General features: G+C 35.2%; 1 protein-coding gene and 1 non-coding gene across 8 annotated transcripts in view; one reads left to right on the forward strand and one right to left on the reverse strand.

The window, feature by feature from the left end:
* Positions 1 to 19882, forward strand: part of LOC112128253 — a 259399-nt gene that overhangs the window by 180142 nt on the left and 59375 nt on the right. The window contains exon 1 of one of the 7 annotated variants that reach the window (XM_024230210.1): positions 10604 to 10802. The exons of the other annotated variants lie outside the window; for them this stretch is intronic. Within the exon in view, the coding sequence (XP_024085978.1) occupies positions 10773 to 10802 (30 nt within the window). The 5' untranslated portion in view covers positions 10604 to 10772. Of the gene's footprint in view, positions 1 to 10603; positions 10803 to 19882 lie in introns of those variants that run through there. 7 annotated transcript variants of the gene reach the window in all.
* Positions 11724 to 11797, reverse strand: Trnas-acu. Its single transcript has one exon. It is a non-coding gene; the product is annotated as a tRNA-Ser (tRNA).

Raw genomic sequence — 19882 nt, forward strand, 5'->3', positions numbered from 1 at the left:
AAGTCCTAACATTTCTAACTTTATCCCTTCCACCGAAACCCTTCACATCCGATGGTATCCTACATCATAAGCCATCTAAAACTAAAGAAAGCTGCTGGGGTCTTTCCGATTACCGCAAAAACACACCTGCCTAAAAAAGTTGTAGTAACATACCTTTATAATTCGGTTCTTAGATCAACATACTTCCAACCCCAGTAGAAATTTTCCGTAATCTAAATGATTCCGAAGCCTAGAAATAACTTCGTAACCTTCCATCATCCTAATGCCCTGTTGGTTTGTGCCTATAATGGACAAAATCCTAGAAAAATTCCTGCTTAAACATATTCTTCATTCCGGTAACTTTTCCCTGATCAACAGTTTGCGTTCAGACGTTTTTATTTAACTGTTCAGCTGTGCCATCGCTAATAGACATCACCCTAGATGTGAAGCAAGCTTTCTATCAGAGCTGCTCTGGAAGCTTAAGATAGTCCTTCCTTGAGGACTACGTACTCCTGATCCTAAAATCCTACCTAACCGACAGGTACTTTCAAGTCATCATTGGCCCCTCTTTATCAGCCGGTTAACGCACAGATGTAGCGGTACCACAAGGCAGTTTCTTAGGACCCATCCTCTACTCGATATACAATACAATCCCTATCCTTCCTGAAAAGATTCTCAAAACCGCCATACTTTGCGCTCATGAAGATCAAGTAGTCTCAACTACAAAGCTGCAAACCCTTGTCACAGTCACATCCCTTGACCAGTGGGTCAAACGGTGGAAAATAGCAAAAAACAGGAAAACGTGAACATGTCACTTTCACCCTTTGGAGAATAACCACTGTTCCCAAGAGAGAAAAAAAAAATTTTTATTCAGTTTAAATTTTAGCAATTTACTTTTACAAATTTGATTTATTAAAAATATTCCAACAGAAAGATCAAATGAATAAATGAAAATTTTAACAAATCCATCAAGAAACGCAGTTTTATATGTAAAATGTCAGAACTGACGGATTCAATCAACGCTATTCTCCAGTGTTTCTGTATGTCTGTATTTATCTTATTAAATTTATAATCAAATAGTCAAGTCAAATAGCAATATTTAAATATAAACTGCATAGTGTAAAATAATATATAAACATTGATTAGAGATTACTGGATTAGACCTTCGCCACTTAATCCTCTATCCCATTCACTGCGCGGATTAGTCTTGACAGGCCAATCGAAACCTTTTAAAGGATAGGCTGAAAATTGTGTCTATTTTAAAAACAAATGTTCAAGCATCAATTATGGATTTAGGTCCAATATTTTGACCAATTTGATAGTTTTCAATCACAATATTAGTTCGCTTTTAATAGGTACAAACTTATTAAATATATTTCTTGTGTATGCATTCCAAAGTCATTATTTATTAACTGATTTGGGAATCGCAATGACCAAGTGGTTAGGGCGTCCGATTCGTATTTGTCACGCGAGCTTTTTTGGGTTCGAATCCTGTCAGAGTCCATGGATTTTTAGTTGATAATAGTATGAGAAATGTATTGTTAAGGGTTTAAGCCGTTAACCCCTCCTGTGTGATGGTAATTACTTTTATTATAGTAACTATTTTGTTTTTTACCAAAGTTAAGAAAATAATATGCTGGGCAATTTTAAATGAGACCATTTTAGACACGTTAAAAGTGAAAAACCAAAACAAAACAAACTTTATCAGTATGGTAGGCCTTAAAAACAAAACAGAAACAATGCTAAAAAGGATTTGTTTTAAGCACTCTTAAATACGAATTTTTGTAAAACACAAGAAATAGATATTTTTCGGCTTTATTCAATTTTACTCCGTGGTTACGACAGTTAGAAAGCTACATTTCTATTATTTGAGGCTACGTTAACAACTATAGGATTTTATATCCTTATCAAATTAACAAAGCACTCCTCCCAGCTTTTATTTTATATTTCTGGTTCTGATTTATTTGAGAAAGGCAAGTTTGAACCTCTACGTATAGTGTTCTGTACATCCGTGAATTTTAATATTTATCCGTGGAATCGTTTCAAAGTTATGAGAATAGGAACGTACAAAATTACAAAACCGAAAATACGCTTTGAGCAAAGTAGGCAAAAAATCTTGTAAAAAGGTTTTTAGCACGCTTTAAAGCTCTTAATTAGGAATTTTGATAGCAAATCTTTTTTTTGAACTAGGTTACTCAAGGGCAATCGGTTTTACTTTGATGTTCAGTGTTTTACTTAAAAATTAAGTAATTATAATAAATTTGATCCAAATCCAGTGTTATTATTACAAGAGCTAAAAAGCTCACTTTTTCTTATTTTAGATTATGTCAGCAGCGTTTAGATTTTGGTTCTTTTTTAGTTTAGATTTTTATTACTAATTAATAGTATATAATTTCCAGGTCTAATTTATTTACGTTGACTAGGTCAAGTTGTATTACAAGTGGGAAGAATTTTTTGCCTATCAGTGTATCTAATATATTCTTCCTATATTCCTTCTAATGTATGCTTAACAATGCCAAAAAACAATATTACAAAAAATAATTGGGAAATAACTAAAAATATATTTTGTCCTTTCTTTTACGACCTATTGAGAAGAATGCTCGTGATTAATATTTTATTTTTAATATTTTGTTCGTAACTTTTCTTGTTAGTTTGTTCGTTGCTTACCCATTTGAATACCGATTATGATCCAAAAATAAATTCATATGGATGATTATACTACTTTTCTTATTATAAATAATGTACTTTTCATTAATATTAAGGGAAACGTTGACCCATTTGGTGGTACTAGAATAAGCCGAATATATAGACCGTGCACAATTAACAGTTTCACTCCAATTGGGTAAAGCTTTCGTTGATTATAGTTTCATGTGTCGGGACCGCCGAGGCGAACCGTTTTTCGGCTATTCAATTTTCGATTTGAAGTCGAGAAGCAATCGGTTTATTATTCGCTCTCTCTACTTTGCGGTTACGGTTGTCTTTCACTTCGGTTTCCTCCAGCTGACACACGCGGGTCGTACTTTCACCAGAACCTTTAACCCTTTAAAAATTTACATTTCGATCCTCGCCACCACCCCAAGCGTAAAAGTCCGTAAAAATTCTTTCGAAAGCCAAACAAAAAACCCGAGCACAATAGGCACGTTTTCCAAAACACTGTTGTGGGTTAAATCGAAAATGACCATACGAATCCTGACGTTAATATCCTATAGGGCAGGGGAAAAAATAAAGAGTTGTGAGAAGATAATAGAAAAAAGGAGAACTGCTATCAAATTACACCCGCTCCGATGCCAAGAACAGCGGCCGGGCAAAAAATGTTACCCTCCGTCTCTTCTTATTCGATTTGGAAGAGGGTGGTAGAAGAAATGAGGTAGGTCTGGGGGAGACGGCGGATTGAATGGGCCCAGACGTCATTTATATGAGAATACATAAATAAAGGATGAAGGAGCGATGATAGGAGTCAGGTAACGGGAATCAGGTAAACAATCTCTTACCTTTAACAAAGATGTCTTAACTTCATCCTGACGAAGGTAGAAAGACACATTTTACTGAACAGTCGCTTCCTTTGTTTCCATTATCATAAGGATTATGAAAAAATGTAATCGCATAGAAAAGTTAAAAGCTAACCTAACCAAAACCTATTATAAATTCATTTTCTAATAAACTTTTTGCAAAAACAGAGCATTTCTTGAAATTCTTATCCTGTTTAAGAAATATAATATTAGATTTAAAACAATAAAACTATCATTTATTTTTATTAGGTTTCGTGGTCCGCTTGACCAAATAAATTCTTTTCAATTAATTAAGGTTTTTAGTTGAAATAAAAAGTCAGTGTCACGAGCGGGATTCGAACCCACGACCTTCGGCTAGATACGCCGCTGCTCTACCACTTGAACTATCGTGACTTCGAGCCACTCGGACATTAATTTTCCAGCTTTATCTCAACTAAAACCCTTAATTAAAAGCTTAATCAATCGGACCACGAAAAGTAGTAAATTTTATTAGGAACTTAATTAATAAATTATGTTGTTTTTTTTTAAATAACATTTATTACGAATTGTTTTTTCCTTTGGTTTCATTTATAGTTGTATACAGATCTCGTGGTCCATTTTAAATAAAAGACGTCTATTGTTAATTTTCTTCAAAATACCTCNCAGTGTCACGAGCGGGATTCGAACCCACGACCTTCGGCTAGATACGCCGCTGCTCTACCACTTGAGCTATCGTGACCTCGATCCACTCGGACACTATCATGTATTAAAAATTAATATAACTTGTAAGTCCTGAGGAGCGGTAAAGAATGAGGTAGTTTAGGAGAGTAGTGCTATTGTGTTTTCTCTCGGGTAGTTGGACGTTAAGCCCTCCTTAATAACAGGAATTACTTTAATTCTGTTCTCATATAATTTCGCAAACGGAAAAATCTCAGAGAGTACGATGAATATGAACGGACAAACATTGTCGAAACAAAAAACATAATAAATTATTGTAGATTCTAAACACTATGTAAATTCTTACAACGAGGGGGCAAAGATTCTGCACAAAATACAGTAAAGTAGAGGTACTTGAGTTATAGTGACTAGTGATATCAAGGAAAAACAAAAATAGTTGGACAAGGTTTCAATAATAAATGTTAATTTTATGCAACAACAGCTAAAGATCCACGTCAAATCATGGTACAACATTCTGTTTCAACTCAAAATTCAGCAATCCAACTACCTACCAAAAAATATCCATTGCACAAAGATGAAATAATCTGTGTTTGTTACTGATGAATTATATAAGAAAAGCCCAGGGTGACAAAAACGTTTTAAATTTTAAAAATAACATAATAAGGACCTTTAAGTAAGGTCACTGAATGTAAAGATCAAGAAACGTGTGTAAAGAATAAACGACGTCCAAATTCCACCTGATGATGATTGCGACGATAGGTAATTAAGTCAATATCGATAAAAAATAAAAATGGCCCTACTTTTAATTCAGGTGTACCTTTCAAAACGAAGATTAAAAGAAATATACAAGGATAATATGTCAAAAGGTTCTAAAAATATTTTTCCTTCAGTTAAAATTATATACAGTTATATCTTCCAACTTGTTATTACATTACAAGGCGATGGAGAGCTCGTTTCAGATAATAGATGTAATGAACACCTGCGTTTTTATCTCCCTATCCTTTATCTTAATAGTAGTTGGCATAAATCCATTATTTGGTCACGTGCAAAAATGATAAATCGTAGGGCACAATTTAAATTAATTAGTAGCCCGTTTAAATTGATAAATTCCGAGATAGTTGTTTATAAATTGTAATTAATTATGATTGTTTTGAAGGGCGAGATCGTGGGAAGAAGTGTCGTGTCGGAACGAGGTTTTCAACCCCTTTTTAATCCATGGGAGGCTAATAAGTAGTAAGAAACTCGGTTGGCGTGACCCAGTTTTTACCCAAGGGAATCTTTCGAAGTTCGGCCGAAGTGCCCTCCGCTTGGGGGGCCGGCGGCTTCAATCGGCGAGGAAATTAACCGTAATTTCACACGTCCTACGATTTTTAGAATTTCCCGACGTCCTGAATGTTAAATTTTTTCACTATAAGTATGTACTGAACACAGAGAAAGATGTAAGGAGAATAAGAAAGAAACAAAATGCAAATTATTAAATATCTCATTTACTATTCGTATCAATCTTCTTTCATCTCTTTTATTTCTGGCCTTTTTCGATTTCCCTGTTGAAGACATCCAATCATCTCTGTATCAGGCATCCTTTTCATATTCTTTTTATGCAGTTTTGAGCAAAAATAAGTCCTTTTGTTGATTCCCCTTTCAGCTCGTAGCAGCCTACTTCTGCCTATCAAATTATTTTTTTTCTGTTTGAAATTTTGGTAAGGTAAAACATTCTGATTTCCCTAATGTACTGACCCAAGGGTCTATAACTCAATGGAGTTCATCTACCTATTATTCTGCTGGGTCGCTTGTATCCCCCTTGAGCCAGATAAAATAATAATACAAAATAACAATAAAATATAATCTAGCCTAAAACTAACTTCTATAATACAGTCGCTCAAATAAGTACATTCACACGTCCACAAGCACTGCTTGAGGGTAATGATGTATTACACCATCACCCCTACTATTCACACTAATAAATATATGTACTCAAATACTTAACAAAAAACAGGTACATAAACAATAAAAAAACCCAAGTCCTCCAGGAACCAAGAAACTCGCTACTTTGTGCGAGAACCATTATTGAGTTTGCCGGCTTGCCTACACGCTCTTTGTAAGGAGCTAAGGTATTACTTCTATTATGTGGCCATCATAGAGTAACTTTTCTCTGCATAAGGTCCACCTGCGCGGGCTTTAGCCCAGGAGCAGCTGTCCGAGTGTAAATTATTATAAGTTTATTTTTGTTTTTATGTTGAAATTGAATAAAAAAATTTTCTCTTGGTTCCTTGCTTACGTCTTTTCGTTAAAGGGTTACAGTTTATGCTTAAATTAAACAATCTAGGTCCTTTTACTTTATCCTGAAGGTAGAAAGCAGGATCAGTAAGAAAACACATTGTTATAATTTTTACGCTCTAACAAACATGTTTTGGTTTTAAGGCTATGAAATTTTTTTTCTATTAATCATGGATCGAAGTCACGATAGCTCCAGTGGTAGAGCAGGGGCGTATTTAGTCGAAGGTCGTGGGTTCGAATCCCGCTTGTGACACTGGCGTTTTTATCTCAACCAAAACCTTAATTAATTGAGAAAAAAATTTGGTCAAGCGACTACGAAACCTAATAAAAGCGATGAATAATTTTCATGATTTTTCGTCAAATAAAACAAAGAAGCAAGAAAATTGTCGAAATCAGAACTTGAGGTTGAAGTTAAAATAGGTAAATGTTTGATTTTTATTGATATTTTTTCTTTGAAGTAAACCAATTCACATTTGAATTTTTAATATTTTTTAAAATTAACCTATAGTGTTTTAATATTTATAACGCAATAAACTTTTCTCCGTGACTGATCGCCATATGAGATATCTTTCATCTCTGGCTATTTTTTCCTTTACATTGCTGTTTCTCTGCTTATAGCATCCAATCATCTCTGGGCCATCCTTGGTCTTTTTTCTTTTTTTTTTAGACTGAATACCATATGATGTTTCCTTTGTCCTGTTCCCCCTTGCACCCATCAAGACTTATCCGTCTTCCTCCTAAATGGAACAGTTTGAAAAAGAACCTGTAATAAAGATAATCTTACATATTTTTAAAAAACAGACGAGTTTTTGAATGTTGGTCATAAAGAGATCAATATGATTGTATAAAATAATATTAGTTTTCTAATATTTGATATTAATATAATATTAGAAATCATTATGGTACCAATAATTTAGCTTTTAAACGTTCTGAAGGAAAAGAAAGAGATTAGTTTAGAATCAAGGTGGAATTTTGTTTTGGCTTGACTAGAATTGCTTAATTCGTTGAAGTTACGTTATGTCCGTGGTGGACGTTAAGGCAGTCCGCTTCTGAACTAATTAGGATAGTCCGTATTTCCATGGGTTTATCCTTCGTTTCCGCGGATTGAGTACAGGATTAAGGAGGTTAATTACACGGTCCCGCTCAATCCCAGGTCAAAACGGTGGATTTAACCAGTTCGGACCGCATTTTGACGCCCACCTGCTCACCGCAGGACAGTGACACATCAGATACACAATTTCGATAAGTAACGGCTTTTTTTATTTATGTCGGAACGTTGATCAAACGCTAGAAATTTTATTCTATTTCCTAAGATTCTGATACAACTTGATAACTCTTCGGCTTAGCTCGAAGCCAATTAAACTTAAAACTTGCCTGTGTCGCTGCTTAATACACCCCTTGGAGCTTAACTTAGACTTCGATCGGATATTGTCAACTTATACTCTGCAAAGGATTCTGCATAAGATTTACTTTCTTAACGTCAGATTAACATAAAACCCATGACGATATTTAATGAATACCCTGATAAGTTTGTTATAATAAGTTCAAAACTCGAGAAAAACAATGGCAAGTTTGGAAATCGGACTCTGCGTCGAACTTATTTCTTGTTAGGATGGACGTCAATAGAATAATAAATGATAAATCTTCTTGACTCGGGGAAAACATGCCGGCTACCGTCGATATTCACTTTCGTCTTTCTTTTTTGCTGGCTTTGTTGTGAGGATAGACATATGAAAAACCCCTTGTTTTTCTATATATCAAAGGAAAGAGTTAAAACCCTCAAACATTCTCCATTCTGGGAAACTGCTCACAAATAAATATATTTTGCAAGATACATATATTATGACCGCTAAAAATATGTGGTTTAACAATAATAGTTAATAAATTGAAAAATGTAACCATTACGTAGGACGAAGTTGGTACGGGAAAACACTCAAATCAATCACCAAGTGGACAAATGTTCGATCAAGCATCTCTCTCTCTCTCTCTCTCTCTCTCTCTCTCTCTCTCTCTCTCTCTCTTTCGCTATACCTATCTTTCAATTGTCAATCTTTGTCTCCCTATTTCTATTTATATGCAATATATCTGATTCTTTATATGAATCTATATATTTCCATTTTTCTCTTTCTCGTTCTTAGTCTTTTTTACTCATTTACTCTGACATTTCTTTTTCTTCAGTACTTGCTCAATTGTTTTTCTCTCACAATGGCTCATTTCAATGTCTTACTCTCTCTCTCTCTCTCTCTCTCTCTCTCTCTCTTTCTCTCGCTATCTTTCTTCCTGCCAGTCTTTGTCTCTCTATTTCTATTGATATGCAATATATCTGTTTCTTTATGTTAATCTATATATTTCTATTTTTCTCTTTCTTGCTCTTAGTCTTTTTCACTGTTGTGGCACCTTCATTTCTATGTTTTACTCTAGACATTTCTCTCTCTCTTTTATTCTCCCTCTTTTCACTAGTTTGGTTTTCCTTTTACTCTCCAACTCTATCTATGTATATTCCTACCAATTTCTCTCGTTATCTCTTCTCTCTATCTATCTTTCCTTTCTTTACAGGGTTAACAAATTAATATGTATTCACAAATGTGTTTTAATTTTATTCTTATAATTATGTATTGAAACTTACGGTTTCAAATGTAATGAAATGAAATCGTAAAATGAATTTACAAAGAACGAGAGTAAATATGGCTTGCCATTTCTACATCAGAAATACAACCTCCATCCGGTTATCCTACACAGTGCAGCCATCGTTTAACCTAAATTATCTATATATTTATCTACCTACGTTTTACTGAAAACGGGCCTACTAATCAAGTTCCTTGATGAACTAGGACTCACCGGTGTGCTATAAGCACAGAACGGGGGTGGAATAGCTCTTATGTGCAATACAAAGTGCACCCTGACAAATCATCTACATCTATATCAACCTACTAATTTTGGTCTTTCTTTGTTTCTCCCTCTCTCGCTTTTTTTATTTTTGCCCTCTTTCTCTTTATCCTTCACACCCTCACATATCTTCCTTTCTTCGTTCGATAAAGATCTATCTAAATTTCTCTCTAATTTTTTTTCTCTCTCTCGCTCTTAGTCTTGTTAACTCTCCCATCTCATTCTCTTATACTTGTTCTACCATGTACACTGGCAATATAATTTTTCATACGCATGTAGGAGCAGGCAAGTTATGCATTAACTTTCTCTTGTAACTGATAAATCAAGTGTAATCAACATTCTCATTTAAAATTAAAACAAGCCCCCATAGCCAAAGTAACTTTTAATAATACGCTACCGATAATTTGTTTTGCATATCCACAGAATACGCGCAGAATTTTCACGATTTAACGTTTAATTACTAATTACATCTTATCTGTGAGGTTTAGTTAAGAGGAATGTCATACATTTAATCGTAATTTCACGTTAAAATTGTCCTGATGTGACAACTCCACATTAGGGGTTATAAGCAGGGAGAGAGAGGAAGTTGATCTCTATATCTCTACACAACATGATCTATGTTGTTACAGTGCAGTTTTATCACATTATATTAGTGTTTTTATTATGAAAGCTTGGAATTTAGCCTTTTTTGGATTAGACATTTTGCATGTACCTGATATAATTAGTGTTTCATTTACTTGTAATAATTCTTTTTCCAAAACAATTATTTGGAGATATACACTCTTTTTTGTCATGGGTCTTTGGTAAATGATTGGAACCAGATCTTGATCGGATTTTCTGGAAAATTTATAAAATCTATTTTGGACCGTAATGCGCGTGTGATCGCATATTAAAACCTGGTTTGTACTACAGAATAATTGAACAGGATTGTCTAAGGTGCTCTAACTATTACCAATTTTTAGTCCAATTTATAAATGTTTTTTCTCAGCAGGTGGTTTAGCCTTTGTTTATAGATGGATTTCAGAAGTATGTTTAACATAATTTGTAACACATAACATAGACAATCCCTGGCTCAAGCCTGCAAAAATGCCAAATTTTTCCTAGTGTAATTTTACTTCATAAATCCTACGGTCATCGTAAGAATAAGCCATCAAAGAAAGAACGACCAGCAGGTGGGATATTCTTTCGGAAGTGTCGTACCAGGAGAGAGTCGAGCAATTCGGCGTTATCGCATTTTGAGAGAGGCCGTGTATGCTAGCAGAGGAAAGTGGTGGGGTTTGCTGTGGGTGCTCCCACCCTTGCTGCGCTCAGTTGCTCGTTAGGCCTCGTTCTGTGTTGTACGTCTGTGAGTGAGTGGTTCGTGAATTTCGTCTCCGTCCCTATTCGAAAACGGTGTCCTTTGGGAAAAGATCCACCGTGGAGTATGTAGCGAGCGGGAAGACTCATAAAATCACTACACATGGAATGGGCACTAATGTATCCAGGACTAACCGAGTAAGTCACGATAAAAAAATCTTTTAAAAAACACAGATCCAGCTAAGATTATAAACATGTACCTAGGAATATGATAATACTTAGATAAAAGAGGTCAATAGGATTCGAATGTGATCAATCACTAGTGAAAACAAACTAAATGGAAACAATTTTCAAACTTTTATTACGAACTATTTTTAATCATCTTCCTTGAATGATATTTAACTATACTAATTATATTTCGCTACAATAAACATAAATAATGGAAAATGCGTTTTAATCAGTAGGAGGTGCTATCGTCATTTCGCTCAGCTTTGTTCAATCACGCGTCTTAACATCATCAGGATGACCGATGATGATAGAACTTCTAAGCGGCATAACAAACTAACAAAACAGAAATTTGAAATATTAAAATCTTGCAACTTTATATTTGAATGTTTCAAGATACCAAAGCCATTATATTGTTTGGTCTGATTGACCAAATAACATCCTGCAATTAATTAATCTTTTTATGTAAGGTATTGGTTGAAATGAAAAAGTTAGTGTGTGGTAGTTACATTTTTTCATGTCTTTTACTTTACATTGTATTTGTTATTATTTATTTTATTTAGTTATTAGGTGTTACATTTAGTTTGCTTTTATGATTAATTGTAACGAAAAGGTTTGATGGGAAAATATTAATTCCTGGGAAAGTTTATTGTCATTCACCTCGCGAGTGAAGACGGACCCAATAAGTAACCAGTGCCGGTTCAACGTTAGTTTCTCAGACTAACATCCTTAATTCTAGTTAATTTTAATTATTTTTGTTTTGTTACATTTAGGTACTTTTTATTACAAGTAGGTGTAATAATCCATTTATGTTTAGGGGTCTATTTGTCCAAATTACTTCTTTCAGTTAATTATTCTTTTTATGTATAGTCTTGGTTGAGATGAAAAAGCTAGTGTCACGAGCGGGATTCGAACCCACGACCTTCGGCTCAGTACGCCGCTGCTCTAACCACTTGAGTTATCGTGCCAAAGGTTTAGGTTAATAAATGATTTATTATTCCAATTTATTATATTATGTGTGGTGATTAGTGACCATTAGTCGATGATTATTCGGAGATTGTGAGATGCGGTCTGGTGTGACGTAGGTTTTAGGAAAACATTTTCTTTATCGTGTCAACGTTTCGATCTCTATTGAGATCATCTTCAGGGCTGTGTTTGTTTTCTGCGTAATTGTGCCATCCTTGTGTGCCGTGTGGTAGAGATGGGCATTCTCAACATGGCACACAAGAATGATACAATTACGCAGAAAACAAACACTTTGAGCCCTGAAGATGTTCTCAATAACGATCGAAACGTTGCACGATAAAGAAAATGTTTTTCTAAAACCTACGTCACACCAGACCGCATCTCACGATCTCCGAATAATTATTATATTATTTTTACCTGAATATAGATATTATTTGTGAACTGAATGAATATTTTTTTCTAAATACTAGAAAAATAAATACACTCTTGTGAGTTAATTCATAAAAATTCATGACAATAATACTTCGCCGTTTTTTATTTACGCAGAGGCTTTTTATGGTTTATTGCCCATTTGGATTTATTTCTTCTTTTTTTTTAATTGCACCGTTCCAACCTGAGAAGATAAGCCTATTTCAAATCCTTATTAAAAAGTAAGGACATAATTAATTTCGCCCTCGGGGTGAAAAATGATCTCCCCCAACCCTACTTATTACGCTTGCAGTATTAAAGCAGGAGGTGTTAAGAGGTCGATTATCCCGACAATCTTTAATCCCGAAGCATAAACGTAAGAACATGTTGTACGCATAAGGTCGGTTGGCATGCATACAATCCTTGACACAGTGTGTGGGGTCGGACCGAGGCACCCTGTGCTCATTTGCGACGGAAACAACGGCCGGCTCGTTGCCAGAATTGTAAACTGGAAGCACCCACGTAGCCCTACTTAAAACCACAACCTTGATATGAAAAATTCTATTTAACCAGAACGTAGAAAAATATTAGCAACATATTTGAGATTGCCCGTTTGGTAACATTCTGAGTTAAATGAACTGTTACTCTATTTCTTCTTATATTTCTCTACTCACTCGTGAATTTGATTGTAATTGTCCTTTCGACGATTCGTTTATACCGTTTATGGATTGTAATGATTTTTTATAGTAATTGCTCCTTCTCGGATAGTTTTTTTCTTCATTGTAATTTTTATTGTTATTTCTATTTCAACCTTTATGATTTAAACTTTGTTACTTTTTACCCGCTCTTTTCATTTTTATCGCCATGCTTGTTGTGCTTTTTTTCTAAAGTCTGTTTATGATAGTACATAAGGATTTTTATCGCAATTGCTAGGATTTATGCACTTGCTTGTGAATCAAGTCGTAATTGATTTTTCTTTGGTCCGTTTTTGTCCCCTCGTGCATTTGGTAGTATTTACTCTTTCTAAATCTAGCTTCTGATCGCTCTTTGTGATTTGCTCGTAACGACTCTTTGATTTTGAAGTAGCTCTTTGTTGGTCCATTTTTGATCGTTTTGAATTTGATTGCAATCTGCTTTCTTGGTTTTTTTATTTTTTATTAATGTACTTAGCGGTGATGTTGGGTCGTAAATGCACCTTACTGGGTCTTTTTTTGTACTAGTTGGCTTTAATTTAATGGTAATTCCTAATTCTTGGGTTTTATTTTGTGCTCGCGAGTTGTGTCTTTGGTCGAATTTTGCTTTTTCTTGAGTCCTTTAATGCTCACTCGCTGTGATTTGGTCGAAGTTTAGTCTTCTTTTGGTTTATTTATGTGGTAACTCCTAATTGTTGGATGGTTTTTGTGCTCGCTCGTTGTGTCTGGTGGAATTTTGCTTTTCCTTGAGCCCTTTTTTGCTCACTCGTTGTGATTTGGTCGAAGTTTAATCTTTTTTTGGTTTATTTATGTTTCCTCGTGATAATTTTAACCTGATTGCTTGATCTTAGGTCCGTTTGTTTTCGTTCGTTTTGTCTAGTTGAATTTTCTTTCTTTGGCCCATTTGTGCCCTCCCGTTGCTCACTTGTGATTTGGTCGAATTTTAATCTTCTTTTGGTTTATTTATGTTTCCCCGAGATAATTTTAACCTGATTGCTTGATCTTAGGTCCGTTGTTTTTCGCTCGTTTTATCTAGTTGAATTTTCTTTCTTTGGCCCAATTGTGCCCTCCCGTTGGGATTTGGTTGAACCTTGATCTTTTTTTGGTCCGTTTTTTCTCGCTCGTTGGGAGTTGTGAATTTTGCTCTTTCTCAGATTCGGCTGTGCTCACTTGTCGGAATTTGGTCGTAATTTATTCTTCCTTTGTTTCCTCGTGGTCATTTCGGTTTGTAAATGATCCACCTTTGATCCAATATTTTTTGGCAAGTGTCAATTGGATGATAATTTTGTTTTTCTAAATTTAATTTTTGTTAGCTTGTAACTATGAACAAGTTACTCTTTCTTTAGTCCAAATCGCTTGCTGTAGCATATATAAGTTTATTTATGTTTCCTTGTAGTGATTTTACTTACGCCCCTTTTTTTCTCGTACGTTTAACTTTTAATGGTTCTTGTTCTTTTTAGATTTCATTAATCTTTGTTTCTTGCGATTGTTTTATTGTGACGTTCGTATTGGAGTGAAAGCAATAAAAATAATAATTTTGACATTTCAAACAATTAAAAAAAGTCACATTTATGTAGAATATTTTGGATGTATATATAAAGACCATTTTAGACCCACATCGCACGAATTAAGCATTTTTCCCTTATGCAAAGTAGCCGACGACTATCGGCTCGGTTCGGAGAAGAGAGATAGGCATTAGAAAAACCGCCTTGGAAAACGAGAAAATCGTTAATTTCGCATTATGGCGTTTGCTGTGTGATTATACGGCGATAGAGGAGCCGAAAGAATTGAGGACGAGTTAATAATTTTTTCTTTGGACAATAAAAGAAAAAAATGGATAAAATTGGTCGTCACAAGTCGTCACGGCGAGTCTCCGCGTCTTAAGCCATTGCCCTCATTTTTTTAAACATAAAACTCAGATTCGTGTTTTTGTACCTAATGCTTAACAGTTTTGGTACGGAATGGTTCGTGTAAGTAATTGAGTCTTTAGTAAAATATCGTGACCTTGAAAAAATTATTTCATCAGGAGAAAGAAGGGCAACAGAGAGGAAGGGGATGAAAGAGAGAGAGGGAGAGAGAGAGAAGGTGAGAAGGGAGAGAGAGAGAGAGAGAGAGAGAGAGAGAGAGAGAGAGAGAGTAGAACAGAGAGAAAAAGAGACAGCGAGGGAGACAGAGAGACTGACAGACAGGTAGACAGATAGAGACAGAGACAGGTTTAAAAAGTTCATTTTCAGAGAAATATATTTACTCTCTTTCTAACTTTTTATCAATGTAATAAAATGTGACGGGTAGAATTGTAGATAGATAAGAAAAAGATAAGATAAATATATTTTTTAAACATTTTTTTGACCTTTTTAATGTTTTCGTTCTCTCTATCTGCTGTCTCCCTCGCTCCCTATCTTTCCCTCCATTTCTCTCTCGCACTCTCTCTCTATTCTCACCCACTCTCTCTCACTCTCTCTCTCTCCCTTTATCCATCTCTTTCTGTCTTTCTAAATCTGGTTATTTAATTATCCTTTCCTCTTTGTTTATTTGTCTCTGTCTCTCAGTTTCTCTCTCCGTCTCTGTCTGCTGTATGTCTGTCTGTCTGTCTTTCTCTCTCTCTCTCTCTCTCTCTCTCTCTCTCTCTCTCTTTCTTTATCTTTCTCTCTTCGTCTTATCTTTTTCTATTTTCCTCTCACACTTTCTATTTCGCTCTCATACTCACTCAATATATCTTTCTCTCTTTCCCTCTTGTATCATGTGATATGTGTATCTATATAACAAGCGAGACAGATATAAAACAAAAATTATACAAATAATGGTATTGCTCTTCTTAATTATATTTTTCGAATTGATCAAGTATTTCCTTATTGGAGTGCGAAAGAAATTAAACAAAAGATATTAGATAGGCAAATAGAGATAAAAAGATAGATAGGTTGATTGATAGATAAACGGATAGATAGATAGACAGTTAGATAGACAGATAGATACATAGATATAGATAGAGATATAGACAGAAAGGGAGAAAGAGAGATAGAGGGAGCGAGAGAGAGAAAGAGAAAGAGAGAGAAAAAGAGAGATAGAAAGAGAGCGAGACAGAGAGAGAGAGAGAGAGAGAGAGAGAGAGAGAGAGAGAGAGAGAGAGAGAGACAGGGAGACAGAGAAATTGAGATACAAATTGTTAATCAAAATGTTACTGCCTTCTCAATTATCTATTCATAAGTTATAACCTATGAAAACACAAAAAACTATTTTCTTTATTAACGATGTGAGTTTGTGTGTGGGTGTTTTTTTTTTTGGGGGGGGGGGGGTCTGCAAAAGCAACTTTTGAATTTGGTCTAGGTGGCTTGTTTTTAACCATTTTCTATCATTTTCCTAAGTGGGATTAATCATAAAAGTAAATAAACACTTGTCACAGTTGTGGAATAAGTCTGATTCCCTTGTTTCCTCTTTCAGAATCGTTTCGCCATTTCACCTTCAATTCCAACGGTTTTTATTTTGTAATACTCTTCTTACCGAGACAAAAAATATAATTGAAAAAAAATTGACTAGAAAAATTATTATATATTGTGTGCGCTATATATTATTTTTACTGTATGATGAATTATAGCCGATATTTCTTCCATGGTTACCGTTGTGGGTTCAATTCCCAATGTCGCCCCTGGCCTTTTTTTCACGCTCTCCTTCCCACAAGAATTTCTTCACCGTCACATTCATAGTCTATATAGTTTCTTTGGCTAATATATAATCATAATATCATAATTTTAAAAAATCAGATATACTCTTTTAAAATTAAAAGTTACGTACCTTTTAGTAAGGGTAATGCGTAATTTGTATTAACAATTTATTTTAGTAATATATATTCATTGTAATAGTTCGGTCATATAGTTCACATAAAAGTCAAAAGTGCAAACGTTCACAATTAACTTCTATTGATAATGGTAACATGTTCTCCTAAGAATTGCTCATTGCGAAGACGAAATTATTATATAATAATTATAATAATAGGATGTAGAAAGTGTTGATCGTAATGAGAAAACCAGTTTACAATGTGATTACGTTTTTGGTGTCAACGGGAGAACAAAAGAATGGTTCCACCTGGGATGTAAATGTTAATGGCCTTTCCACAGTCTCCCGGTTATGGTCCCAGGACGTTTTCTTTCCGTAACCGGCACTCCGCCTTGTGCCGGTGATGAGCTCACCTGTCGTATTTTCGTTTCAAGGTTCCAGCGCTTTCTCATCCGCTTGTCTCGCCGTTTTCAATATAGAAAATTTTCCCGAGGTCCCAGGGTGTGATCGAGTCTGAAAGTATTTCCTGCCATTCGAGGGAAATTGATCGCCTGAAGCCGAGAGGTGTGGCTACTGTTTTACATAATAATTGTGTGTGATTCATAAAAATTAAACCTTTTATCCATAACTAACAACGCTTTTAGGGATTCTTCTTTCTTTTTTCTCCAAACGTGGTTTTTCAAAATTTTCAAGCTTTGACGAAACACACCCACACAATAAGTGTCTTGTTTTCCTCATTCGCCAACAACTCATCAAGAATCAGAATTGCAAAAATGCTATTTTTACCAACATTAATGACATATGATATCGCCACCGTATCCACAGATAAACAAAAACAAACTTATCTGACTTGTGAAGTGCATCGTCAACATTGTTAGGAAACGATTGTGATTCGGGGAATAAAATTATATTCAAAAACCGAAAATTAAAAACGTCGAAGAATGAAATTTAAATTGTCACGCCTGAAAAAGCAAAAATACTAATAATCTACTGTAACACAAATTACTCTTAGTTGATCATTTTTCCCTTTCACTCACACACTCGCTTTATTCTGTCTTCTCTTCTTTTTTCTTATCTTCACTTTTTCTACTCTCAGTCTCACCTTTTCTCGTCCTTCCATTCACGCTTTTTTTCTTTACACTCTATTTTTTATCTAGTTCTTTTTTCTCTCAATCTCCCCATTCTATTCTTCGTATAATTATATCTTTATCACTCCTTTTCTACCTTGAATATTCTCTATATATTTATTATTGTGATAAACTATTTACCACTGTACAATGAGTCGATTTTCTCTTTCTTGCTTGTATATTTTCTGCTTCTTTTTACCTATTTGTCTACTAATCATTCTCTCTCTCTCTTTATATCACTGTTTGTTACCAACCTTTTCTTTATAAGTGCCTCTTTATCTCTCTCTCGTTCTTTCTCTCTTCTCGTTCACCTCTTTCTCTTTATCACCCTCATTCTCACACCCGCATAGCTTCCTTCTTTCGTTCCATCTTTCTTCCTTGACTCTCGCATTTTATCTGTCTATTTTTATATCTCAATCCTTTTCAAACTTGATTTCTCTCTCCACTGCAACTATTTCTCTCTTTCTTTCATTCTCGCTCTTAGCCTTGTTCGCTCTCACATATTTTTTTGGACGTTCGTTCAGTTGCTTTTTTCCATTCTGGGACATTCTTGTCAAGTTGTAAAATTTTTTATCTTTTTCCCTTTTCTCTCCATCTTTCCCTCTCTCACTCTCTCTCCCTCTCTCTCCGTTCTTCTCTCTCTCTCTCACCTTCTTTCACTTTCTCTCTCTCTAATTCTCGCTTTTAGCCTTGTTCACTTTCACATATTATTATTGTACATTTGTTGAGTTGCTTTTCCCATTCTGGTATCTTCTTGTCAAGTTGTTGAATTTTTACATTCTTCCCTTTTCTAACCATCTCTTTGTCTTCAACTCTCCGTTCCTCTCTCTCTCTCTCTCTCTCTCTCTCTCTAATTCTCGCTCTTAGCTTTTTATGTTCACTTTCACATATTATTATTGTACATTTGTTGAGTTGCTTTTCCCATTCTGGTATCTTCTTGTCAAGTTGTTCAATTTTTACATTCTTCCCTTTTCTATCCATCTCTTTCTCTCCATCTCTCTGTTCCTTTCTCTCTCTCTCTCTCTCTCTCTCTCTCTCTCTCTCTCTCTCTCGCTCGCTCGCTCTATCTCTCTCTAATTCTCGCTCTTAGCCTTTTATGTTCACTTTCACATATTATTATTGTACATTTGTTCAGTTGCTTTGTCCATTATGGTATCTTCTTTTCAAGATGTCGAATTTTTACATTCTTCCCTTTTCTATCCATCTCTCTCTCTCTCTCTCTCTCTCTCCATATCTCCATTCCTCTCTCTTTCTCTCTCTCTCTCTCTCTCTCTCTCTCTCTCTCTCTCTCCCGTCCTCCCTTCTTCCCTATCCTTTTCCCTCTCATCCTCCATCTCCCTTTCCCTCACCTTCTCCTCCTTCCTTTTCATCTCACTCCCTCATTCTATTGATATAATCTACCTAGCTATCCTGTACTTCCATTCATCATATTTTAATTATATATTTAAGAATGTGCTGTTTGAAATACGTCTCGTTAGTAAATTCAGGACGTCATGAGGTTTTTTACCCATCGTCCCATTCCAGACCACCATAATCCGACACATTTAAGCATTAATTTTTAATCAAGAGAGCCCGTTCATTAATTCGACGTGTACGGGTTCAGAATTTGAGCTGTAATTGGCTTTTATGTACGATCTCCATTCTTTTTGTGGAATCTGGACGCTAATACCCCAAAAAGCAATTTACACGAGCCCTGCTGTTTGTCAGGACAGTTGATAATAATAATCCATTGTTTTTGGCCATAGTGGTCATCCGATATATCCTTTTATTTGTTTTAATGCGGATGCATGTACGGGGGAGAAAGGCCCCGCGTCTCGTTTCCGGCAATAACTTTTAATTGGATGCGCCATACAGTCTCTCCCCCTCGGGCCGAAGCACAAATGTAATCCCGTCAAACCTCCCGAACTTTCCATAATTTAAACGGCCATGAATATCAAATGTCTCATTTGGCAGACGGCAGACACCTGAATCCCATCAGTTGCATTCTGCGGCATCCGGTCCTATCTCTTGAAAGTGTCGTTCCGGAATAATGGGAACGAGGGTGAGATGGTGTTTTGTAAATGTAAGGTCTGCATTTTCTTTTCGTTAA

The sequence above is a fragment of the Cimex lectularius genome, unplaced genomic scaffold (genome assembly GCF_000648675.2).
Source record: "Cimex lectularius strain Harlan isolate CLEC.00 unplaced genomic scaffold, Clec_2.1 scaffold251, whole genome shotgun sequence".
Lineage (NCBI taxonomy): Eukaryota > Metazoa > Arthropoda > Insecta > Hemiptera > Cimicidae > Cimex > Cimex lectularius.